Below are 26839 nucleotides of genomic sequence, written 5' to 3'. Positions count from 1 at the left end.
AATACCAAAACAATTGAATTTTCCTTTCCACATGTGGATCCGTTTCCCTCCAGCCATTTACTGGTGTTATTTACTGTAGAGGATTCAAAGTTTTTCTTCGGGGCTAGAAGTGACAGAGGTGTTTATATCACAGACAAAAGGGGATGGGCTTCCTTCTGTATGTGAGAGACTACGTGCCGGTGTGTATGATCAGCCTGCATAGCAGCTGAAGTTCAAGGATTATTTTGTACCATAAAATAACAAAATAAAGGATTTTCAATTAACAATTCATTAGCTCACAGCAGTCTTACCATCAAATGGTAGGACATAAAGAATCCCTCATAATCTGAATCTTTTAAATGTGATACATTATGCTTGTCCTTATTTTCTGTATACTGTGCTTACAGTGGTTAAACCTTTTTAAAAAGCTAAACGCTCAGACTCTTTTCTCTCTCTCTCTGTATGATGTTAAAGATAGAGGGAAGCTCTTAATATTATAATTTAAGGCACAAGCTCACATAATGGCTTGAAGGGGAGAGTTGCCTTATAAAGAAATGTCCAGTATAAGACAGTTTAACTCCTCTCTGGAGGGGAGAGGGAGGGGAAACAGGAAACAGGAGGACAAAGGAGGGGGGAACAACTAAGCTGTAGTGCCTCTTCACCTCACTGTACAATACCTTGTGCAATACTTTTTGTAAATAGTCAACAGTGCAATAGACTCAATACTTGAAATGTGCAATTCACTTGTATTTTTATTTTTTATTCCTATTTATTCTATTTATCCCCTTTGTATATTTTATTTATAATTGTCTCTGTATTTATATATATGTGTGTGTGTGTGTGTGTGTGTGTGTGTGTGTGTGTGTGTGTGTGTGTGTGTGTGTGTGTGTATATATATATATATAACAATTCTGTAACTGTAACTTCGGTCGTTGCTGTGCTTTTTTTTGGAAGTCGAATTTCCCAGAGGAACCCACCCGAGGGATTAATAAAGTTCTATCTTATCTTATCTTATCTTATCTTATCTTAAACAAGCATTATTGCGAACTGTGAATCCTGCCAATCTCGTCTGGTTACAAAAATGTTCACAATAGGCCCACTTTAAGTAATTATGTTCCCATTCTGTGACAATGAATCCTGCGGTAGCATTTAACGCGATGAAGCAGAGAAAATAAAGGTGTAAAAAAAAAAAAAAAGTACTACATACAGATGGAGTAGCTCCCAGAACAAACTAAATTAAATTCCACTGGGAGGAAATAACCTCTTGCCCTCCCTTTTAGCCAACGCTACTATTCAAGCTGTCACAAGCCTTAAGTATCGAGCCGTTTTGAGTACGATTTGATGTTTACTTGAATGAATGGCATCGTAACTACAGCACTGACAGGCTGTGCAGCATCGCAGCAGAAACATCTTCCAAGGACTTCTTTTTCTTTACATCCTTACGCATCAAAAATAACCGAACCATGAGGGGAAAGTACCACTAAAAGCTTTCAGTCAACTATGTGAGGAGAAACAGTGAGGAGAAGCATAAAGCGTCGCAAAACCATCATGTGGTGTCTTTATTCATAACACAAACTGTTTCTGACTCCTGGATGAAAGTGATCTCTGTCTAGCATGTGGCTGCAGGCAGCAACAGACATAAAAGGGCATTTTTGAACACATTAGTCTAAAAGGACATAAATAGAAAAATAAATTAAACAGAGGGCTGCATCATAAAGGTGTCATTTTAAGAATCCCACATGGTCCAATTGAAATGGGCTGAGGCTTTTATCAATAGACACTAGAAAGGCATAAATACAAAGAGGCTGTGCAGAGCGGCTAGGTTCTCATTTGTGGTAAAATGTATCTTTTTAGTCATTACACCAGACACAATAAAGAAATAAAGAGCTACTTAGAGGTGGGATTTTTAACCATGAAAACCACTGCAGCACATTAGTGGAGAAAACTGAATGTCTAAGAGTGCTGCCAAATCCCCATTAAGTTGGATTTTCGACATGCTTTGGATCAGCCTACGATACTGCCCCACATCCACCAGGGGGCTCAACTTCATATTGCTCCTCTCCAAGTCCCTCTGGCACATCGCTCTACACTTCTGGAGCCCCTCTACAGAACCTGCATCAGGGGTTTCTTTATATCCAAAGCACTTCTCCTTTAGCTTCTCTTCATCTTCTTCGCAGAGTAGTAATGAGGCATACTCTCTGAGAGACACCAGCTCTTTTTCCAGCGCTAAGGCAAACATTTTAGATGCACCCTTACCTCCAGCACCTTTGAGAGGCTGGATGGAACAGGACTCGGGGAGGTACGCCAGCAGAGAGTCCAAGAACTGGAACATCTGTAACTGGCTGCATGTGAACAAAAAAAAAAAAGGTGACATTTCACAAGTTATTACATAATTCATGTCACAATACATTTAAAGAAGTTAAGTTTGTTGAAATCTTTTTTTGTCATTTGTCAGCTGATTCACAACCAGCTGCTAGTTCAGAGTTTATTTTGGGGATTTGTAATTTTAAGTGCTCTGCTCTCCAGAGAATCTTAATCTCTTTGATATTCAGTGGTATATCATGCTGACATACATCTTAGTCAACTTCAAAGCTATTTCAGCTTTGAATCTGTTAATATAAATTGAGCAGTGGAGGCTTCTACTCGTAGAACTATGCTTTCTTTTTCTTTAAATAAAATTTAATACATCACGACAATCCCTAGTAGAAGTGGCTCAGTGCACTGAGCAGTGATATTACAGGTTGTAATATCTAGCTTTGGATAACTAGAAAAGAAAATATAAGGAATAGCAGAATAGAAAGACTAAATGTAATAGCATAGGACAGATCCTTGTGGGTAACAGATGTTCTTTCTTCTTGTTTGTTTATTTGGTCCATGCGGTACCCTTAAATTCTAAGATTTACAAGAAATACTCCTTTCAATCTCCAAATTGATAATTCAATTGTAACTATACATCTCAGAAGTCAGAAATACAGCCTTACTGGTATCAGCCATCAGAAACTTATTTACCTGGAATGGACATGCAGCTCTCCCTGGAAAGGGGTTATCTGATGCCAGTTCAGCAGCATGAGAGCAGATGGTCCTGAAGAATTTAATAGTAGATACTGAGGGCTCACTTCTATCTTCTTACAACCCACTCTTTTTTGAATCCAGCCATTTATGTCACCTAAGCTGTATTCAGGAGAGTCTATATGGAAGACCCAGTGATCCAGCACAGTTAAAAGACTCAGGAAGTCCTCTCTAACCTCATCTGGAGAAAATAACAAAACAATTGTTAACATCTACATGTCAGGAGTAAAATCACAAGTCGCACACCTTTGTGCTTTTACCTGCTATGAGTTGGGGAGTTTTAAGCAGCTCGGTGTGCAAATTGTTCTGAATGTCTAAAGCAACTTGGCCACAGTGCAACACAACTGGTCTTTGGTTGCTCATGAAGGAAAAAGCATCTGGTGTCTGAATGTAATGGAGCATGACATGGCACTTGACACGGCCAGAGTTCAACAGAGGTGTCAGCTTGGTCACCGCAGTCACAGCCACTCTGCATGCGTTGAGATCATTGGTGCTGATGGCGTTGTGCTGCTTGCTTTTTTTGGCTGGGGGCTCTGGGAATGTGGAGGCAGAGAAGGAAGAGGAGGAGGATGATGATGGCGAGGAGCAGGCCGCAGGGAGCCAGAACACTTGGCTCTGGGTCTGGATGACTGCGGGCCTTGAGCACTGGCCCGTGTCTGTCAGGATGGATAAGCTCACATTGGTCACTGGTCTGGAACAAAAATAGCACATCACTAACAATCAGATATCACACAGATAGTGGCTATTCAGAGTGGAAATTGATATAACAGTAAAGACGATGTGTGCGTGTGTCTGTGAATTGAATGTGCGACTGCTTGTGAATTGATTATTTCCAGGCAGTGAAATTACATCAGCTGTACAAGTACACCAATCAAAACAGCAATGTGTGGGACTTAAATGGCACCTGAGACCGTCATGAAAGTAGCTTTCCTTCACATGTTCTCAAATGAAAAATCGGTAACAGGTGGATGGAGGAATCTGATAGCTTTTTGTTCCCACATAAGGAGGTTGGAAAGATATTAAAAACTTGTTGCCATGGTGACCACCTAGTCACCCTGTATCTGCCTTGTAGTGAGGGGCAATCAAAGAGGCAAAAAAAGGATCTCTATCCAGTTAGTGCTGATTATGTTTAGAGTTTCTTACTGATTTAATCGAGCGCAAAGTAATGTGATTTATTCCACATTATTTCACAGCAAACAGCAACTGTTTAAGTTCAGATAAATCTAATCAGACAGCAATGATACCGTCTGACAGCTGGACTGTGGTTCTTGTCACTTGATTAAAGCACAGAATGCCATGTTGTTTGTTGTTGCCTCTGTCTTCACCCTACACTCATGGATCCACTCAACCACACGAACAGATTATGAGTGACAAGGTATCAAGCAGATTAAGATTTCAGAGGCGTCACTACTAAATGTTTAGATAATGCGTTTCAGAACCTTGGACCTTTGTCCATCAAATAATTTTTAAAAATGTAACAAAGAAATCATGTTTACGCTGATCTGTCAGTAGTTAGTATCACTCCCACAACCATTCGGCCCTCAGTGGTGCGATGCCACAGCTTGTCAATTCGAGGTTTTGAAGACACCGCTGGGATGTCGTGAATCTTGTCATCCAAGGCCTCGTTCTTTGACTCATCATCAGAGTCCCACAGAGCAATAAGCCCTTCCTAGACGGAAAGTGCAAAGACTATAATCAGCAATGACAAGTGTGTGACAGCACTGACAGCAATAGCACTTTATGTCAGACGTTTCAATTTGAACAACAGGCATTTAGGCACAGACACAGTGGACTTTATGAATGTTATTTAAAAAGCAGACTTCAGATGCAATGATGCAGGTAAAAGAAAAAAAAAAGGATGTAAAGTATTTGAAAATTTTCTTTGAAAAACATTTATTTTGGGGAATACACTGCATTTGTTGTGGGTGTTTGTTCGATTTAAGAGGCCAACAGTTTGTTCACTTCAACTTCCTGGAGATCATATTAAAAGAGAGGGGGAGAGAGAGGGAGAGAAAGGGAGAGCGAGAGACAGATTTTGTGTTATAAGCTTCATGTTATGGACGCACAGTGTGAGCACTCAGGTCGCATCGGGCCGTATAATGTGAGACCCTGCATCGTGACTTACAAACTTCTAACCCCTGCGATTTAATCGTACAGTTTGAGCAGGAGCTGAATAACGTGACTGAAAAAAATTGCACAGTGTATGCCGAGCTTAAGTTTAACAATTTACTCTCTCAATACACTTCAACAAAGCATGCATGATGTGTTGTTACTGTAGTACCTGCTCATGCTGTGTGAGAACAGGCTCTCTTTCTGAGACCACATCAGTAAGGGCTTTGACCGACTGCCGTAGAACGCTTTCCTTCACTGTCACTTCTCTCTGAAGCTCTTGAAGCACAGTCAATCCACTCTAAATTACAAATCATATCTGATTGACAGGGCACATTATAAATTTAACACACAGTGAGTAACTTAAATTAGGTTCACGAGGGGTCAACATCTCATACAAATACCATCATCAGGTCTTTAATTATGCAGCAAATGTGACTGCCAGTATGGATTAAATCAAATTAGCATCACAATAAACTGTGTGTAAAAAATATTTTTCCAATTTTGATATAAAAGGACGACAAATTAAAGGAAAACCCTGAACCCTTGACCCCTACAGTGACGAGATCTTGCTGCTCTGTTTTGCTATAAGGGCATTTTGCTGACACAGCTTGAGTCCAATAGTCCCTTTGGAGGGAAAGACTGCTGAAAATCAATACAATCAGTACAAAGTGGGAGTGGTCACTTCCAGGGTGACAAGACCTCCATCCACAGGGCCTGAGGGTTCACTGAACAGTTCATTAATAATGAAAAATGATCTGAATCATATGACATGGCTCTTGCAAACACAGTGGGATTAGCATGTGAAATAGCACTCTGAACCGCCATTATGAAAGTCACCAATACATTTTTAAAGAATGGTATGTATATGCCTTCAGTAAAGTTTCAGAGAATTGAAGAATCAATGCATTGGTGCAATGCAGCTGTTCTGATGGCAGATGAACCTAACCCCTTATTAAGAGGCTTTATGTTGATTTTTTTCCTTTAATTTGTCACTGCTACTTTGCTAGATAACAAATGCATATAGAAATACATCCAAGTGTTACAAACCATTAGACAACATTGACTTATCACACAACACATCAGAAGTAACTCAGATGAAAAAAAATAAAAAAAATAATGCTGTAACCATCATTTTCGTATGGTTAAACTAAAACATAAAGTCTTCCATTCATCAATTTGCTCATTTTCTTAAACAGTTATCCAATTCAGAGTTATGTATTGCTGGAGCCTATCCCAACTGTCACTGGGTGTGAAGACAGATAGATCAGCAGTCCATCACAGGGCTAACACATGATAGAGACAGACAACCATTCTCACTAGGATTCACACAAACATCTAATTTAGAATCACCAATTGACCTACAATGCATGTCACTGGCCTTGAGAGGACCCATGCAGGCACAGTGAGAACAAGCAGACTCTATACATAAAGGCGGGAGCCAGCAACTGGTTTCAAACCCAGGATTTTCTTGCTGTGAAGCGCCATTGTTAGTCACTGCACCACTGTGTGACCCCTGAAGGCAATCTATTACATACATAAACCATATGGAAAAAAGTACTGGGCCATCTACACATTACACCTACAGGAGCTGCTCGGTCTTTGAAACCCATGCCATGAAGCTCCCGGTGCACAGCGTTTATACTGGTGTTAATGCCAGAGGAGGTGTAGAGCTCTGAAGTTTTTGAGTCAGCAAATTTTAGCAATAGGCGACCCCACTAAATGTTTCCACGTTGCAATACATTTTGCAATACAGTTAGCTCTTATAGCTTATTGTAGAATATCTACTAGGGAAGAGATTTCACAAATTGACCTATTGCAATGGTGGCATCCTATAACAGTACCCTGCTCACATTCTATGAGGCCTTTAGAACCACCCCTTATTCACCCACATGTTTGTAAAGGGAGACTGCATGGCTGAGTTCTTGATTTCATACACAAGTGAAATCAGTTGCAATGAAAAACCCTGAATTCAAAAATTAAGAGGCCAATTTGACCCAATACTTTGGACCATATAATGTATGACCATTAGCCCAAAAAATATTACTGCAGTGCTTCTACACCTACTCTATTAATGTGTTATAAAGACTCACCTGCAGTCTTGATTCCAAAGCTTTAAGTGTAAGGAGATAGTTCTCTGGTGGAGGAGGGGATGTCTTTGGTGCTTCAGTGTCCTGGCCATGCTGAAACATGTATTTTCAGTTAGACATACTTAAAAAAAATCCTAAAACTCCTAAACTAAAAACTCCTGTAAACTAAAACATTAAGTCTTCCATTCATTCATTACATTTTTTAAACGCTTATCCAATCAAAAGTTGTGTGTTGCTGGTGCCTATCCATCACAGATAGATCGGCTTGTCACATTTGCCCCCCACGCCCCCGAAAGGGAAATTGGTGGAAATAGGAAGAAGAACATCACTCATAAGAAGAAAAATATGCTTACAGAAAATGAAACACCACAAAGGTCAGTGATGAGGAATTCTTCCAATGCTATAACTCGATCCTTAAAAACCAGCAGCATCTGGTCTGTTCCACACCCCAGGAAGTCATCCACATGGATGGAGGTGACACTTGACCAGAGGGCAGCTATCTGGAGAAGATGGTTTAACAAAGTAGACTTTATTAAAACTTTTAAAGCACAATGAGGGGTAGACAAGAGACTTGGACTGTAAAAAGATCATGAAACCTACCTGAAAAGTTTCCTTCCATATGGTGCAAACATGCCCCTCACAAAAGGATACAGCAAACAGAGAACCATATCTTCCTGTGTTAACTACCTGAATATTTTCAGGTTGCTCAAAGGGTAACTGACAAACATCTTTTACTACTCCATTCTCAAAATAAACAAGTTGCCGATTAGATGTTGCTGCAACTACATCACATTTAAGCACACCATCCACTCTGTCAGCCGCAACCACCAAGATGCACTGTGTGATGCTAATGTATAGATGAGGTAAAATCACACTGCCATCAAACACTTGTCCATCTTCAACAAAATAGCCAAGGGTTTGGCTAGTGGACTCTTCTGGAAGCTTTTGCAGTCCGAGAACAAACACCTGTCCTTTATGGAGAGGGAGTTCACCTACAACACAGTGGGAGAAATGAATGGGAACCTGTCTCACTCCTTCTGCCTGCGGGGATGTATAAAGGACACCACCTTCATGCCTCCACAACACAGTTGGACCCTGGAGAATATACACAGCCCCCTTCATTTGATAAGGGAGTTTAAACTCCACACAGGGCTCCAGTCGGTTTGAAGAGCTCAGTGTGAGAAGACTGTACTGAAAACTGCTTCTTTTCTCACTCTTCTTTATCACTAAAACACATGGCGCCGTGGCTCTCTTCTGAGCGTCCGTGACGCTTTTACATTTCACAATATCCACATGAGCTAATCTTTTCCTGCTGATGACAGCCGCTCCGTCAGCTGCCTTCAGAAACGTGTTCCCTTCCCGTTCAAATGAAAGACTGCAGAATATTAACTCGCTTCCTTCGTTGTCATTTGTGCCCGGAGCCCGTTTGCAGTTAAATGAGATAGTCTTTCCACAGTGGGAGAGCCGATGGGGATTTCGATACAAATCTTCCGAGAGCACACTCTCCATCATGCAGCAGAGAAGGGTCCGTTTCCGCCTTCTGAGACCTTTAGTCTACGTTAATGTAAACTTCGAAACTGTCACTTTCATTACGGTGGTGTTACAAGTTTAAATACACGCTAATTTTACTTGTGTCAACTTTTGTTTACACCGAGGTCACACTCGAAGTAGCGCGCCAACGGTCTCTGAACGCTTCCTGTCAGACGAAATGCATTGTGGGTGAGAGTTGTAAGCGAAACAGCCATGCACCGACACGGAAGTTGAAATGTGTCGCTACCTGGAACATTTATCTAAACAGACTTGTTGTAGGAGTAGTTAGGCTTTTAACAGGTCTTAGACACAATTCAACACTCCCTCGGTTACGAACAAAGAGCCACGCGAAGAGGTGTGGCTAAACCGGTAGAGCCAACATGGCAACGACAGGGCGTCAGTTTCCCAGTTAGTTCGCACTGATTCATACAAACAACAGTCAGCTAACTCGCTTTCAGTACACGGAACTGCCAAAGACCAGTGGACAGCTCAACATGGCTGAAGTTGAGCCACACGAAGGAGAGCAGGTATCGCTGATAACCGTTATTTATTTATTTATTTATTTTTGATCACTTATTGTCATAAATGACTATACGATTAAAGCCAAAGACGACTCTAACCTGAACCAACTCTGTTTTGACAGGACCTTGAAAAGAAAATCGAAGAGACAAGGCAGAGATTCAACAATGAGTTGCTCCAAGGTAGCACAGTTATTGCGGGCAAGCTGGCAATAACATATCTTGCTTTTGAATGCATTTTGGTTGCTGTCATCTAGCTTGCATACATTCAGATATTGTACATTAAATAGTTAACTGTTACTTTACGCCCTGTTGCTTAAACGTTGACCCGAATACCCAGAGCCCAGATAAGCGTTAGCTCTTTACTGCCCCGAGTAGCAGTTTAGTTTTTAGACTAATTTTAGGCTAAGCCGTCACACCATGGCCTCCTGGGGGCTTTATTTGAGTTTGCGGCACAATGTGGACATTGTGGGTCTATGAGAATTTTAAATGGGAAAGTTTAAGTCTTTGAAATTGAAACCGATTTTGAAGTTGTCATGTGATTCAGTCTGCGTGTAAATGTTTGCAGATTCAACAGAGAAGTATGACCCCAGGGACGTGGAAAGGCTTCAGACAGATGACAGTCTGGTGGAGGGCTACCTGACATGGAGGATCTATAATGTTGATGATGCCTTGAAAATGATTGATGAAAGTCTTCATTGGAGAAAAGAGTATGGGGTAAATGGTAAGGTGCTGATATGATATGCAATATGTCACAGTATAACAATGTAACCTCACTGTTGTTAATGCTTACAATTTATAGTTTCAATACTAGGAAAATATTCGATTCCCAGTGCTACATGCATATTATATTTGAGCCCCAAAAATCATAAGCCCTTCCTAAAAGTGAAAATATTGACATTACCATTTTGAGATGTCTATAAGCCCGCAGTACAAACCGCTGCTTGTCTTTGTGCTTCCCTGGCATTAGTTCAGACAGAACATCATTGTTTGGGAAACGCCAGTTTCTCCACACACCCAAGAACAATCCCCACTGTTTCTTGTGAGGAACTTTTCAGAGTAACTGTCTGTTTTTTAAATAGCAAATTCTATTTGTCAACAGTTGTTTTTAGAAAGTTTCCTTCAGTAAAGTCTACAAGGTATTCAAGGACTTCGCCTTTTTTTTTTTTTTTTAAGGGGGGGCTGGGGTGAATTTATATCCATTAACAGAAAATTTGCTATTTTCCATCAATTTTGGAAGTTTTAGAAAGACCTACTTTTGGGAATCTAGGTCCCTTAATAGCAAGACTTCATAATACTCTTAAAATGTGGCAAATTAGTGACCTTCTTTAAAGGACCATGCAGTGATTCAGAAATTTAGCACAGTATATTTCATACACTTTATGCTGTTTTATTTGTTAATAACTAGGGTAACACAAAATAATCAAATTAAAGATTTTCTGCACCTTGAGGCAAAGAAATTAAAGGCAGCAGTAGTCTAAAAGATACAAGACAGATTCTTCCCTTTGCCTAAAATGTCATGTTGCATATTGTGATTCTTTGAATGAGAGCACTGGATAACAATGTAATGAGTGTCCTCATGTGTGTTTCAGACATTAATGAGAGCACTATTCCCAGATGGATGTTCGAAACTGGGGCTGTCTACCTCCATGGCTACGACAAAGAGGGCAACAAACTCTGTATGCACTTGCTCTATTAAAAGAGATTCTTCAGCTCAGCCTTTATTTGTTAGAAACTTTATCTTTCCCACTAAAAATGTTTGATCCCAATTTGAGAGAAAAAAATACAAATGAAATATGATAACTTAAAATTTGTTTCCTGTGTTTTAGTCTGGTTTAAGGTAAAGCTGCATGTCAAGGATGCAAAGACTGTCATAGACAAGAAAAAGTATGTTGCCTTTTGGCTGGAGAGGTATGCAAAGAAGGAACCTGGGATGCCTCTAACCGTTGTGTTTGACATGACGGACTCTGGCCTCAGCAATGTAGTAAGTCCATAAAGTTATTTTTAAGAGGAAGTCTTTTGTGTTTAAATAATTTACAGTTCGTGCTCTAGTCTAATCCAGGTCTTCAAAACTCACATTATGTTTTCAGTCTTTTCCTCTAAGGTATAAGTCTGTTGCTTTCCTGTTACTGTCACTGCAATGTTGTTTACCTTCCTCATACTTCTTGCTTCTTGAGCTGTGGACTTGCAGGGGCTGATACTCCTCAATGGTATTACACGTTAGAGATTAAAGTAACCTTTAAATCCTGATGGTCAGCTCGAGCGGGCCGTCTAATCCTTAGGCTCGCTGTGTCACAGGCATTGGCTCCTTGATGGAGGGCTCTGTCAGCGAGTTTATTTCATTGGCTTGGCTCTCTCCTAGAAAAATTGCTCAATTAAAGACGAATAAACCAACACAAACAAGGCAAAAAGAATATATAGCTATGCAGCTCCTGTATAAAATGAGTAGATTAGATGATCAGTTTGGAAAGCAGCTTTATTGAGGCCCGTTGAACCACAGTATGAGCCAGCGCAAAGCTAGCCAGTATGATCTCATTATGGGTTGGGAGTGAATTTCCTGCATAGCAATGAGGCTTCTAGCCAATTGTAAAGCTGAGCCGCGATATAGGGGTTATTACTATTGACGTATTTGCTGTTTGTCTGATAATTTAAATTATCATAAAACAATGAGGTTAAGATTTTTCATATTTATCTAAAATTGTTTAAAACGTGACTGAACATTTGACTTGGAGATTAAAATTTGTGCCTGTCTAAGGGGCTTTAATCAGAAGCCCTTTTATTATTTATGTTGAGAAAATGCACTGTAATCTGAGCCATTTGGGAGCTCTTTTTACGTAACTTGATTTTAGCAGGATTGCAGGATTGTGTAATTAAGGCATTGTGTAATGATAAAAGTTGAGGGTTAAATGTGCGTGTTACCATTAAGTAATGGCAAAATGGCATAAAAAAGCTAGATGGAAAAGATTCAATTTTTGTGAAAAAAAATATTGCCGTTCAGAAATGGAGAAAAAACGTGCTTAAGACTTTCTCTGACAATGGTTGACAGAGGCTGAGCAGGGGATCACTCAGAAGGGGAGCATGCAATGAATTTCCATATAATATTAAGTGGGTCGCTTCAGATGTAGAGGCTGTTAAGAGAGGGAAAAAAAATTTCCCCAGCAAAAGGGGTTTGTTGATGCATATTTTATTTTTTAAGCCTTTTGTGTGGTATTAATCACAAATTTCTTTCTTCCACTTTGTGTTTCAGGACATGGAGTTTGTGAAGTACATCATTAATTGCTTCAAAGTATATTATCCAAAGTTTTTATGTAAGTTACAAAAGTCATGTAAGTCATCTGGATCTTTTGAAACATTATTCTTACTAACTTGTTCCTTTTTTTTTTAATCATTTCAGCCAAAATGATAATAGTGGATATGCCTTGGATTCTGAATGGTAAGACTGTGGCTTCCAAATTTCAAGCAGTCCTTACTAGTTTTTACGATTCTGACGTCTCAACAATAAAACATTTGTGTCTGCTACAGCTGCGTGGAAGATTGTGAAGTCGTGGTTGGGTCCAGAGGCAATCAGCAAACTTAGGTTTGCATCCAAATCTGAGGTCCAGACATACATAGGCCCCGAGTACTTGCCACCTCACATGGGTGGAACGGTATGTTATGGCTTTTTAAAATGGTTTTAAATTATGCGTTAATTAGTTTAACAAAAGATGCATTAGCAATGGAATGGTCAATACTCCAGTGGGATTATAGTGTGATAAATATTAAAAACTGGGGTAGGCCACATGGTTTGGGTGTGATTTAGCAAAAGAAAATCCATAATAATCTTTCAGCAGGTTGTAATTCAAGTCGTCTGAGAGGGAATTAGAGTCTTCTACCCCCTCTGGGCTCTGATTTTAGGCTTTAGAAAATCTAACATGTGATGGGAAACTTCACGAGTCACAAGTCCTTTTCAGAGCAGATCAGGTGAATGCTACCATTTTGTATAGAATCTAAAAAGACCTATTAGAAAGTAACAGTGGAACATGTTAAGTGGACCATGATGTAGAAGATTAGGATTCAAATGCAGTGTGAAGTGTTAAGGTCAACACTGGGTTAAATGTTGTTGTTTTTCCCTTCTGTATCTGCATTAGTTTTCTTGCCAGTGATGAAGAAATCTAACTTTTTTAAATATTAAACACAAGTTTAGTTACTTTGCTTCTTTGTTTACATAACCAAAATCATATTTACTGATTAATCTGTTAGAAAAAGTGTTACTCTTTAATAACCATGCATGTGGTGACCTAACCTATTTGGCTATGTTCTAGGATTCCTTCAAGTATAGTTACCCACCTCTTCCTGACGATGACTTCCAAACACCCATCTGTGACAACGGGCCCATTGTTAGTGATGATGACAGGGAGAGCAAAGAAGGTGACTTGGATGTTAAAGATGCCCTTGAGTCCAGCTTCACTTCAGATGTTGTAGTAAAGCCCAAAAAGGTACATTTTCTTTTCATTTTAGTTATTAATATACTTTTTTTAACAAAGGAAAAAAAATAGTGGATAAAAATAATTTCAACTTTGTACACAATTTAATTACACAACAGTATAAAGTAAAACTGCTCCCTGGGTGTTGTGCAAGTCTGTACTTTGGCACTCAACACTTAGTATATGTGTAGTTAGTTTGATCGCATCTGATTGCCTATAAATAAATGTGATCTTTAATGCTGATGCTAATATAATTGGCAGGATTAGTGTTTCTGTTGTTATTAGAGTAGCTGCTCTCAAGTTCAATTCAATTGAATTTTATTTACAGTGCCAAATCCCAACAACAGTCGCCTCAAGGTGCTTTATATTGTAAGATAGCCCCTACAATAATACGTACGCGATGTCAGCTGAGACTGAGTTCTGAACATTTTTTAGATTTGGGTAGTGAAGCATTCTGCTTCTAGGGAGATTAGGTGAGGTTTGGTCACTGATTATTTCATCCTGTGCCTTCTTTCACTCAGTTTCTTTAAACTGCACACAAGGTAACAACATGTAATTGGGTTCCTTTCCAGCAGGTAATGGTTCTGATTTTTGTAAACATTGAGCTGCTACCTATTGCCTCTGTGAAGGTGACTTGTAATGTAATTGGCAGCAGGCATATCCAAAGCTCTTGCATCACAGATGGACCACTCAAACTCAAACTCAGCAGTCTTTGTCAACCACACAAGGAACTAAAAGATTGTTGAGTTTGTTGCTTAAGCCACTCCATGCTGGAACTGGATTCCTTCTCCCTGGCAGGATGGAGCACCATCGCTGAAATGCCCCAAAGACTGAATGTGTTGGAGCCCTCATCACCTCCCTCTCCCTCTTGTACAGCACCTTTTGCAAATGAGTGTTAAGTCCACCCTTCCAAGTCAACCTTGCTTATTTTCAAGTGAGCAGCATGCAAAAAGTGCCTGGCTGGAAGAAGATGGGATGTTATCAAAGGGATTACTTTAGCATATACTCATTATCTGAAAGCGCCTGTTAAAGAAAGTTGCACTTACATTGTATTAGTGTGTTTTAATAAATACCACACTGGTTTAGATTTTCAGAGCTGGGATATACACATCAGACAGTCATTTCCAGTCACAAGTTTGATGCTTTTTAATGTCCTTAGTGTAACAAGTGAGATCACCTCAAACTCTCAGCCATTGTTTTGACTAGAGATGCCTAAACTTCACATAATCAAAACGTGCACAGATCCCATGAATTGCGTAATGTTATTTCCCAAACGTTGGTATTGTACTGCAGGCCTCTGAGGTGGCCGGTTTCATATCAAAACATTTGCGTCAGCTCTGTGGAAAAGTTGAAGATATTTTTGAGGCTTGCCTGACAAAGTAAAGTTACACAATCACTCTGAGATGACACTTTACACACACAGAGGAAATATCTGAATATGGCTTCTTAGGTGTTGTGAATATTCAGGGTGAGAGAGTAGTGGTTCCACTTTGACAGGTAATTTGTTGTAATGGTAATTAAAAATTCATGTAAGCTGTTGTTAAGCATAATTTTGACACTCGCCTAAGGTTGCAGACCCCATTAGAAATTAAGTCTGCAAACGTTATTCACCATCACTCCCTTTTGAGCCTCGGGCATCTTTATTCAAGGTTTGCATATTATCCACAGCACCTGCATAATAACCACTTAGCACTTATTTTTGTGTTGCTTTATTATCCTGTTGGAAAAAGACCAAATTGGGTAGATAAAGGAAGCACAATAGAATAAAAGCAAAGCACTTGAATGGGATCAGAAGTGGACAATGTTAAGATGAGAGCTTGTGCATCAGCAGGTTGCTCAGTAGGGTTCATCATGTTTTCAATTCTGCTACACCTGATTTCTGGTAGTCCATACTATGAGTGAATCACTGTGTTTTTACAGTTGGAAACTCTTGGAATTTCAAGCCCGTCTGAGCGCATTCCTTAGTGCTTGTGCAGACGTTTCTGCTCCTCAACCATCTTGTGTCACTATACAAGACTGTTCCTCCATCAGCACCATGCACCTCAACCTGCATTCTTCTGGATACCAGTAATCACTAGCACAACTTTTTGGCCTCAGAAAGCTAATTGAGTTTCTTTCTGTTTTGAAACAAGGGCTGGATGTGGTAAGGAAGTGTAGGATTTCGCCTACACAAGGAGCTCAATGTCCGGAAGATTTCTGCAGGCTGGAAAGGCAGGTGTACTCACGTGGGTCGAATTATTGTGAGTGCACCTCCCTCACAGTCTCCTGATGTCATCACCACCCCTGGACATGTTCATCCCTTGACCTGTCCTGGACCTTACATTTCGATTTGACCCTCCGTTTGAAAGCATAACATTTCTGACCTTGTTATCAAGGCATGTCAGCTTAATAATGAGAAGCTTATCATTTGCACTATGTCCTGTAAACGCCGAACCAAGTGGGACAGTCATTTCACAGTTTAATTAGCTGTGGAGAAAGCGTAGCACACTCACTGCTGATCATTAGCAGTTTCACATTATTTGTATCTTCTCAGTTGAAAAAACTGCCAAGGTAATTACTGTTATATTACAGTAGACCAACTTATTAACCCATAGCACTAAATCTTTAATCCTGCCTGCCTTTGAGGCAGCTTTTCACAAAAGCCGTCTGTGTCTTGTCCTCTAACACTATCTCTTTTTAAGTTTGTTATTTAGCATTGCTAATCACACAGAGAATCTTATTTTGTGCCTTGATATGAACTGTTTCACCAAAAAACACTCCGATCAGCTCTTACTTTATTATATTTGTCAGTCCCTTCTGTGCCTTACAAAATGTGTAGAAATCACATATTTCTGTAATTTTAGTTTAATTCCTTGTACCCAGCTATGGCAGTGTATTCCTTTTAAATGTAATTTTCAAAATTAATTACCTTTTGTTTCTTTTTAACAAGTAATGAGATTTTGTATGAGTATGGATCTAGTAGAAATAATGCCAATGATATTATCACTAAAATAACTGTTAAACACTATCTGTATGAGACAGTAAAACATTTCACTTTTTAATTCAAACTTGATTATGTTTTACATTTTTCTACTCGCATTTCATTTTGTTAAGCTTGCTCTTTAAATGGATAAATAAATTGAGACATTTCATCAGCGGTTGATGTCTTCATTCTGGCAGTTGCATGATGGTCAGCCATGAAATTAAGCTCCCTTCCTCTCTGAGTCACAGAAAATACTGTCACGTGTAGAGTCTGCTCACTTTTGCCCCTGCCCACCTTCCTTTCCCCCCTCGATTCCTCACCTGCTGTGCTTGCTGCACAAACTGTTTTACACACCATGAAACATCCATTTCCCGAACTGACCTACTTTAAAATAACTACCATTTATGCAGCCATTTTGAAACGTCTATCCTGTCAGCTGGTGTGTGGTCTTGAGATTTGTGTGAATAATTTGGGTCGAAGTTTAAGCAATTTGCTGACGTTATGAGCTGTATATGAGTCATCTTGTGACTCCTCAGTTACTTTGGTTTGTTTTGTTTTGTCAGAAGTCACAAGTTTGTGGATCACTTTTGGTTCCTCATCTTCATGGACATGCTAATTGTGGTTGTGTGTTCCCTCTGGAGGCTAAGTGGAACGACGGTCAGGGATCATCATAGGAATTTCCCATGCAAAATTATATTAAGTTGCGTTATCTGAGCATTTAAAAAAAACTATTCATCAATGCCAGTACATGAATCCAATGACGGCTTTCTCTGTATGAATGCCAAAGGTCACACATTTCATTTTTAGGGGAAAAAAAACAGATAATGGTCACATGACAAAAATTGTGTGTCTCTCTAATCAAATGCTTTTTGTTCTTTCAGGTAAATTTTCTGGAACAAAGTTTGAGGTCAGAGGACAACGATAAAGGAGATGCAAGCGCCAGGACCAAAGGTGCCAGGAAGCCGCTGACCACCTTCAAAGGTTCTCTGTTAGATGTTAGGTAGGTTATAGCTCATCAAGATTGCATTAGTTTGGACACCTAAATTTAAGGTGGTGGTGGTCAGAGGGCCCGGTGGCGCCAGTGTCCGGCAGCCTCGCCTCTGTCAGTGCGCCCCAGGGCAGCTGTGGCTACAATGTAGCTTGCCATCGCCAGTGTGTGAATGTGTGTGTGAATCGGTGAATGACTGAATGTAGTGTAAAGCGCTTTGGGGTCCTTAGGGACTAGAAAAGCGTTATACAAATGCAGGCCATTTACCATTTAAGAGTTCCCATAACTTTGTCACAGGCAGGCGACATCTGCTGTTTTTTCCCTTTGTATTCTAATACTACACTGTTCAAGACCATACAACATGTGAGATAAAACCCCAACAAGACGACCCCTTATGAGCAGCCACTTGGCTTTTGCGCTTATACTACAACTGCCATGCTCTGCTGCTGCTTTTCGTCCCTCACTCTCCCTCTGCGTGATGCGCACATGATCACTGGTGCGCTCATTTGGGTGCGCTTGGTTCTTGCCTCTAGACATCCTGAGGCCGAGTCAGCAGGGAATTTGCACAACGCCCATCTCTCTTTGCGAAGAACCAACAGAAGTCACCCATCATGCTTGTATTCAGGTTTCCATGATATTGTTCGTTCAAAATGTTTTCACACGCTCAAAGCCAAATTTGGTAGAAAAAAGTCGATATGAACATGTAGAAAGTGTATTTTCAGTGGCAATATAGCACCTGCTTTCAGATTAGGAATCACCAAATAAAATTCGTTAAAATACAGGTAACAGAATCCCAGTAGCTAAGTGCTTGCTGAGCAGTGTAATAGTAATGACAGAACAATTGCAGCCATTTAGTTGTAGATCATTTCATGTTCAAACTAGCTTTTTGCAAACACACCTTAAGGGAGTAACCATGAAGTCTTGCAGACTGACAAGTAACTGATGGGTTGGAAAGCTTTTTGAATGTCACTCTGCATCATCAGTGTTGTGGACTACATGGCGAGATCATATTCAGGGAACAGCCATCGGGTCATGCAGCACTGTAATGCTTTTTATGTGTTTACATTTACTGAATGTATCACACAAAGCTCATGGGAAAAACCTAACATAGAACTAATATTCTATGTTCTAATATTTTTATTAAAAAATGATGTGCCTCAGCAGCTCCTCCTTTCTTTGGTACCCTAATGAAGATCACCTGTCAGACAGGCCTTTAGAGCCCTGCAGCGCTTCCTTTTTCTCTTTTGATGAATAATACCATAATTATTGGTATTATGTCTTGGAGGGGGTTACTACTATGGGAATTCCACTATCAGCTACTTTTAAATGGACCTAATGAACTACTAAATTTCATTGAGTAGGATACTGTCCAGCAATGGAGCATCCCCACATTCATGTGCTAATAGGCATTCCTGTTTCCATGGTTAACATTTCTGCAGAAATACAGTCCCGATCAAAAGTTTAAGACCACTTGAAAAATGGCAAGAAATCATGTTTTGCATGGTTGGATCTTAAGTAGCGCTTCAAAATGCAACAACAGTGTTGTCCTGTTGAAAAACCCAGTTGTTACCACACAGATGAGGGCCCTCAGTCATGAGGGATGCTCTCTGCAAAATCTGTGCATAGCCAGCGGCCGTTTGACGCCCCTGCACCTCCTGAAGCTCTATCCATTATGGCGTCCACTCCACTGTGGCACGCAGAAAAAAATCTCAGGTGGGATCTGCTGATCAGTAACTGCTGATCAGTAACGTTGGAAGCCATCAGGACCATCAAGGTACATTATTGCCAATTGGGTCCTCCGGCTCAGTCCTAGTGAAATTTTTTGGGGTCTTCCTGACTTTTTTTGTTCCATAACTCTCAGGATCATTAAAGAAATTCCAAATGACTGTTTTACTGCATCCCACCTCAGCAGCGGTGGCGCACTGCGAGAGACCCTGCTTATGCAGTTCAGCAGCCCGACCTGTTCAAAAAGGGAATGAGTTTTTGCTTTTGCCATCAGAACGTCATGACAGTGTGACTCCCCGACAGAAAATGACAATGAATCCACATTTTTGCACAGATTTGGCCTTTTAAAGGCATGTGGTCCTAAACTTAAGTGTTGTTTTCAATAAATTGGATGCTCAAAAAATGTTTTGTCTCACTCATATTTCTTCTGGTTGCATGTTGAAGCTCTACTTGGAACCTTGTTCAGATCCAACCATGCAAAATAGCATTTTTTTTGTCATTTTTCAAGTGGTCTTAAACTTGATCAGGACTATATATATACATATACATATATTGCTTTTGCAGATTCCTTCCCTTTGTTACGGTAATACTAGATATATTTTTTGTAATTTTGTAAATCATGCTAAATTCCCACCTCTGCTATCACAAACTCCACACCACACCAGAGTATACCAATATGGACCAATATTAATTCTATTTGTTTACTCTGGACCACGATTCAATTGCAGTTTCACACAAGCTAAACTAAAAATATACTAGCTTTAGAAATGAACCTCACCCTAAACAAACACGTAAAACATTCTTGGGGTCTGATCTGCACCTAGCATACTCTGCTTCTCTGCAGGTGCACCCAGCCTAGTTGTTTAAGCTGCTTCAGAATTTGCTTGGCCTTCTTCCCTGCAGCCTGAAAAAAAAACTGCACTAACCGGGCAAACATGCCAGAATCAGTTTTAACTGCAAACAGCAAAGGTTGGCTGTGAATGCATCAGTCTAGCTGATGTGGACCTGGGTTGAATACACAGACCAGCCAGCTTCTTTGTTCTGCAACGACAACTCTATTGTGTTTGGGAGACCTAAAGCCAGAAGTGTTATCTGGTCACCAAAAGGTAACTGGTTTGATGTTCTACACAGTTTACATGGGTTCATCTATGAGTCTGTCCCATGTTTCCAATATTTCTGCCAATTCCCTTTGGGTAAGACATGCCAAAGCTTGTTCAGGACCCTTACATCAAGGAAGATTTGCTGTAATATACGTGTAACTAGGTATAACCAGTTGACTCGCACGTCTATGTCTTGAAGAGCCATATGCAAAAAGATTAACTGCATCTGAAGTCATTATTGATGTTTTGTACCTTTATAGCTCAACTGATCTGTTCAAACAGAGGCAGGAATTAAGGATGCTGACAGTCAATTGCTCATTGACTAGAGATGAATTGGTGTTATGCTAATTAGTAAGAAACACTGGCAAATGATCAATTATCTTCAAGAAAGGTGTGCTAGTCCCCCTCCTACACATTGTCAAACAGAACATATATTTTAATTGAACCTTCATTAAATTGCAAATTGATTGCTGAGTTCAGAAGATATGCATTTCAGTATGGAGTACAACAATCCCATAATGATCTGGTTGTTTCGTGGGTAAATATTTTGCGTATATAATGTGTACTCTTCATGTACTCTTCATTTTCATGAATAATGTCTGTTGATTTCTGTGTTTACAAAGCTAAAGCTTTGATGTGAGGATTTTGACAGCTCTGGGCTGTGAATTATACTGATAAACAGATTAAAATGAGCCTTAAATGCAATTATGTTTGGGAGTTGTGTTAGCCTTCATTCGAGACTGGGGGCTTTAGGAGAGAGTAGGGGTCTTTGATCTTGTGTTTGCCAGAGGTTTGCAGAGCCCAAAGACTCACTTTGAGATCAAGCATGCTTTACTCTTTTTTTTTTTTCTCTTTTTTTTTTCTTTTTCCCTACCATAAGGGACATGGAAAAGGAAAAAAAGGGAAAAAAATCTTTGTTCTTAGCGGTCTTAGTTCATAAAACAGCCAAGCTGCATCATTGAGAAGCTTTATACATGCATAGCAGATAATATGATCCCGCTGTAATAAGTATGCAATGTGCACCAAGGCCAAATTCATCAAATCGCATGCTGCATGTATATATATATATCACCAAGTTAGACTGTGTGAGCTAACGACAAGCAAAGCATACGTGACCCCTTACAGGTTTCCTATGGCTCGTTCCTTCCTTTGCAACGTTATACAAATCTCACTAAATCAAATGCTAGAAGGGATTCATTTTATTTCATATTTTTTAATCCAAGTCATAATATCAGGAGGTCTCCCTCTAGTAAGATGGACAGCTTGATTCCGGATACTAAGTTAGATTGCTTTATTTTAAATATATTTTCCTGTAGCAGTAACATCAGTGTTCTTGATTTTGTAGCTTGCCATCACCAGTGTGTGAATGTGTGTGTGAATGGGTGGATGACAGGTTGTGTAAAGCGCTTTGGGGTCCTTAGGGACTAGAAAAAAGCGCTATACAAATACAGGCCATTTACCATTTGATATTCTGGTACACAACAGACTTTGGAAAAACAACCCATGCTGAAGTCTCCTCCTTATAACTTACAAAACAGCCGGATTTTGCCCTGCAGCTAAGCTTGTTGAACAAGTCATAAAACTTTCAAAAGGGCTGTAGCAGAGCGCCGGTAACATAACTTGTTTAGGTTGGCTAAAGAGGACAGTAAACAAGTAAAGGTTGGTTTAGATGTACCATGCTCGTTCAGTACCACAGTGTTCTGTTATTATGTTTCCTTTTTTAATTCAATGATAAAATTGTTAACAATTAATTACAGTGAATTAAAGAAGCAGATTCTTCATTCAGTTAAATAAAATCCTGGAAAAGGTAATTTGTTAGAGGTTTCCATTGTCAAAACATTTGGCTACATTTTTAATAAAAAAGAATAAAATTGTGTCTCAGGTTTCCACCTATGTAGCAGTCTAATGTAGTTCCTGCTACACTCTGAGGTTTTTTTTACTCTTTATCTCTCTGTTCAGCCCTGCAGAGGAGCTCAGCTTTGGTTCTGGAGAGACTGAAAAGAAAAGCTTAATTATCCTGAACAATGTGGTCAAAAATCAGGTGGCCTTTAAGGTGAGTCTGAAAGCGTGTGGCACTTGCTACAGTTAATTCATGCACCAGTTCCCTTTGATCTCACAGTTCACAGACTAACTATTGCGTTTATGTATTCAATAAATTGAGGAGACAGAAAAAAAAGCATTGTTAAATGTTCCTCTAATGTCTTCACAGGTGCGGACCACGGCGCCCGACAAGTATAGAGTGAAGCCGAGCAGCAGCTGCTGTGAGCCAGGAGCTTCAGTAGACATAGTTGTGTCACTGCATGGAGGTATTGCACTTAAGCTCTGCACTCTTCTCACAGCAGATGTTTCTAAATGCTGAACCTCAGAATAATCAAGAGGTTCAGTGTATTACCTTCCTAAAGTGCAGGAAGCCACTTTCTCCTGCCTGACATGCATATTTCAAGACTGATAAAAGAATCATCTCTACAAAACAAACCATCAGACAACTGACAGTGCTGCGTGAGTTGAAACAGCTTGTGCCCTTCAAGCACCGAAATGTCAGCTGTAGGTTATGATGTGCTGAACATAGCTCGCTCAGAGGAACCAGTGCAGCTTATTTTGGGTTACTTTTTTTCCCAGCTTTTATGCTGTGGTGGGGGGGGGGGGGTTTTCTTCTCCCCAAAACTGTCACATCTAACACTGGCTTCTGTGAACATAGTCCTTCTGTTTCTGTGTCTGAACCAAATCAGTCAGCTGCACTAGTTTTGTTGTTGATTTTAAGAGCAATTTAAAAAAAATTTTTGCATTTTCTGAAACAAAAATCGAATTATTCAGTTTTCAACAGCTGTCTCGGTGAGTTGTGCTTACGTTAATGTTTTTGTTTTTTTGTTTTTCTCTGCCTGATTTTGTGCAGGTTCTCAGGCCTCTCCACAGGACAGGTTTCTGATTATGGCTGCAGAGATGGAAAATGCTGGATCACAAGATCTTTCACAGTTCTGGAAAGAAGTACCGAAAACCAAAATCATGGAACACAGGTCTGCAGTGACGTGTTGGCCACACATAATGCCAAGCTTTTACTTTGGCATGCCTCCCAAGTATATTTGGCAGCTTATTTTAGATTCTGTGCTCGTTTAATTCGCTGAGAGAAAGAAGAAATCCTTGTCTGACTTATTTTTTTCTAGTTAATTCACAACTAACCTGCTAGTCCCAGCCCTTCCTGTCTCATTTTCACTACCAGCTGTTTCACTTGCCAGTTTGCTAATGTAACAGCCTCAATATCATTCAGCTGCTTCCCTAAAGTGGATCCTATCCCAAAGGTGGTGGAAGTGGAACTCCACCTACTTACACTGCAGCTGGATATCAGCTTTGAGCTGTAGGGCCAGTTAAGTTGAAAACTAGTTTGTGTGCTATTGTGACGAGCTCAAAAAGGGTATAGCGCAGAACAAGGATTACAGCTGCTAACTGAAGTCTAAAATGATGGAAATAAATGAAGATGGACTATGTTTCTGCCACACAGTACTCCTGTGGACCAATGATTGCATCCTCCTGATATCCTACACTAATTAGATTGTCTTTCCTACAGATTGCGCTGTCATGTTCTGGAGAGTGCTAAACCAGCAATTAAATCTTTTAAGGATAACCCAATGGAGACAATGCCAATCGAGCAGCAGGAGTTAAATATAGCGGTGAGTTTTGGTGTAAAAAATAAATAAATACAGAAATCTTGGTCAGTTTTTAGACTTTTCAGACTCTGGCTCCATTGGTAACCATCTAATGAATATACATCCCTGTCACATGGCAATCAACAGTATCTTTCAAGTTTAACGTGGGAAAATGTTAACTGTTAGTTTGCTAACAGTGCCTGTATTTTGTTGGCATTTCTTGGTCTTTGGTCGCCACATGTCTACCTGTGTGTACACCACTTAAGCAACAGACACTCATCCATCCATCCATTTATTCAGTTCAGCACAGACTGGAGTAGGATGAAAAGTTGGGTAAATCCACTACAGGTCTCCAGTTCATCACACAAATGACTAACACAGAGAGACAGACAACTATTCATGCTACATTCATACCTACAGCAAATTTAGAATCACCCTTAACATGCATGCTCTTGGACTATGGGAGGAAGTTGGAATCCCCACGCAGACACATGGAGAACATGCTGACTTCATTTTCTAAAATTTTTCTGTCAGCAAAGAGAGGTTCTTACCGTAACAGTTAGCTGTTCCTGTTTTCCCTGCACACATGTTTCCACGACCTGTTTGAAAAACACTTTAGAAGCATAAACGAGGTCATTCAACCAGTTTTTGTCTCACCAGCTAATGCGAGTCACAGCCTGCACCTCACGGCTGGAGCAGAAGCTGGACAACACCCTGTGGTTGCAGAAGGTTCTCATTGTGTTGGTGGTAGTCCTCGTGATGCTAAACCTGCTGTGTCTCCACCTGCTGGGAACAGCTCAGCAGCCATCTTGATGTGCAACGGCACCCCATCAGCTGTTTCTGTAAATTCCTGATACACAGTTCCAGCGGGGCCGCGTTTGAACTTCCTGATTGGCGGTCATCTGATGTTTTCCCGCCCTTTCCACAAGCTGCTATCATGGAGAGTCAGCAGGGCTGACTTTAGGACATGTGAGTTGTTGTGGAGTAAGACTAAATGAAGAGATTCTCTTTTTCTGACACAGTCAGATTCAATGATGTGACATCAGTTCCTTGGTGTTTTTTTGTTGGTTTTTTTTGTTTTTGCTTTTTAATATTGCTCATGGAAAAATGTAATTTACTCAAATTAATTGCAACAGTCACAATATGTAGAAAGTATTAGTTATTTTTTCAAACACGTTGTATAATTTTTTACATGATATAAATATAAACAAAATAAACACCTTTGGTCACCTTATCTAATTTCATTTGACATCAAAAGGCTTTTGTCTTTGTGATCAGTTCAGGTAAAAATAAGAGGAAAAAAATGAACTTGTGGAGTTCAAAACGCCAGCATTTGATCAAATATAGATGTTTTGGCTACTTAGCAGCCTTGTTTTGCATAAATATTCAAGCTCCCGAGCACCCTCATTAGTACAGAGGTGCTTAATTGAAAACATCGCAACATATGACCTCACTAAACTTCTCCACACTCCGAGCAAGGAGCCACAAGAGATCTCTGTCTACACTATCTCCTCAATTTGTTTTAATTACCCCAACACTGAACTAAACTAAAATTACCAAAGCAATTACTGGCGAGTGCAAGGACACGGCACAAACCACTTGTAGCTTAGTGGGAAGCGCTGATATCTATAACAAGATCCAGCTCGGAGCAATCAGGATGTGAGCCGCGGCGCGAGGAGTGATCGCGGTTTGCTTATTAGATGTGTGCACATAAGGGCTGCCTGGCTTTAAAAACTTGCAGTTTGTTCACAGTCAGTGGTAGCTGCTTACATTTTAGGGGTGATTAGAATTCTTCATGCATTAATGAGTAAACTAATCCTGCTTTCATTATGAACACTGGGCAGCTTTCACATGCCACAAAATATTTATTTATTTATTTTGTTTCCCTGCACATGGCATCGTGTTTTGTCATCTCTAGCTTTTAATATTTTAGAGGTAACTCTAAATATGCTGTCTTTCTTTAAGTGAAAGCTTCGTGTATGCGCTTTCTAGAAGGTATAGGATAGCTTTAAGTGAATGTGCATTGGATGTAAAACTTGCATCCTTGCTAGGAAGTGCATTCTGCACTATTTGGGTAAAAAGTGCCAATGCACTTTAAAAAAAAATGGATAAAGGTTAATGGAGTGTGTGCCTCTAGAGGGGAAAAAAGTAAAAGCTTTGGTATCACACATAGCTTGGTTGATTTTTGGAGTGCATCTGAGTGCCATGCAGCACGTGACTGAACTCTGAAATATTTCAGAAGAATAGCAGAGAGTCCAAAAACAGCCAGGATGACTGGAGTGGGAAATTATTCAAGTGGTCATATGACGGTGATTCCCAGACAGACTTGCCTCATCTGATTTTCGAGATATCACTAATTGCAAGCTGTGGATATTGTACGTCTTTTTTTTCCAGCAGCTGCAGAAGACAGAAACTCCTCCGTAGCATTGATTTCACATTAAAGATCAGGTAAATCGAAACTCGGTGTGCGTGCGTGTGTTCCTGGCCCCGGGCGCTAATGCAGTGTTTGAGGGGGTGACGATTTAGTTCAGGCGCCGTATTGGAACAGAGGGATCAATGGGGAGTTAACGAGTGCCGCATTCAACAAGAAGGCTGTGGGTGAATTGAATAAAATCATGTTGATGTCCAGAGGTGAAGGAGCAGCACATTCTGCTCCTTCATCATC

General features: G+C 40.1%; 2 protein-coding genes across 2 annotated transcripts; one reads left to right on the top strand and one right to left on the bottom strand.

Moving 5' to 3' along the window:
• Nucleotides 1-1885: 1885 nt before the first annotated feature.
• On the bottom strand, nt 1886-8759 carry fancb (FA complementation group B). The gene is made up of 8 exons (XM_085374888.1): nt 7848-8759; nt 7601-7747; nt 7251-7340; nt 5330-5458; nt 4545-4717; nt 3309-3739; nt 2989-3229; nt 1886-2321 (listed from the first exon to the last, which is right to left on the bottom strand). Exons 1-8 carry the CDS (start codon nt 8757-8759, stop codon nt 1886-1888), a joined length of 2559 nt encoding a protein of 852 aa, XP_085231014.1.
• A 360-nt stretch (nt 8760-9119) lies between these two features.
• mospd2 (motile sperm domain containing 2) lies at nt 9120-25308 on the top strand. Its single transcript, XM_085374160.1, has 15 exons — nt 9120-9304; nt 9421-9478; nt 9864-10019; nt 10888-10974; nt 11125-11279; nt 12543-12603; nt 12690-12728; nt 12818-12942; nt 13597-13770; nt 17602-17720; nt 22493-22586; nt 22743-22839; nt 23427-23547; nt 24096-24198; nt 24835-25308. The coding sequence occupies exons 1-15, from the start codon at nt 9272-9274 to the stop codon at nt 24985-24987; spliced, it is 1575 nt and encodes a 524-aa protein (XP_085230286.1). The 5' UTR covers nt 9120-9271; the 3' UTR covers nt 24988-25308.
• Nucleotides 25309-26839: the final 1531 nt, after the last annotated feature.

The sequence above is a fragment of the Diplotaxodon limnothrissa genome, linkage group LG16, assembly GCF_057381915.1.
Source record: "Diplotaxodon limnothrissa isolate DT_005_m linkage group LG16, D_limnothrissa_male_GT1.1, whole genome shotgun sequence".
In the NCBI taxonomy this organism is placed as follows: Eukaryota; Metazoa; Chordata; class Actinopteri; order Cichliformes; family Cichlidae; genus Diplotaxodon; species Diplotaxodon limnothrissa.
Note: the sequence above shows the minus strand (reverse complement) of the source record. Positions and strands in the feature narration are given on the sequence as shown.

Excerpts from the sequence above, each read along its gene's own strand:
- mospd2 (XM_085374160.1), top strand. The coding sequence starts at position 9,272 with ATGGCTGAAGTTGAGCCACACGAAGGAGAGCAG. Across the intron at positions 17,721-22,492 it reads GGTTCTCTGTTAGATGTTAG|CCCTGCAGAGGAGCTCAGCT; the intron begins GTAGGTTATAGC and ends CTCTCTGTTCAG. Across the intron at positions 22,840-23,426 it reads AGTTGTGTCACTGCATGGAG|GTTCTCAGGCCTCTCCACAG; the intron begins GTATTGCACTTA and ends GATTTTGTGCAG.
- fancb (XM_085374888.1), bottom strand. The coding sequence starts at position 8,759 with ATGATGGAGAGTGTGCTCTCGGAAGATTTGTATCGAAATCCCCATCGG. Across the intron at positions 5,459-7,250 it reads CTTTGGAATCAAGACTGCAG|AGTGGATTGACTGTGCTTCA; the intron begins GTGAGTCTTTAT and ends TTTGTAATTTAG. Across the intron at positions 3,230-3,308 it reads AACTCCCCAACTCATAGCAG|ATGAGGTTAGAGAGGACTTC; the intron begins GTAAAAGCACAA and ends TATTTTCTCCAG.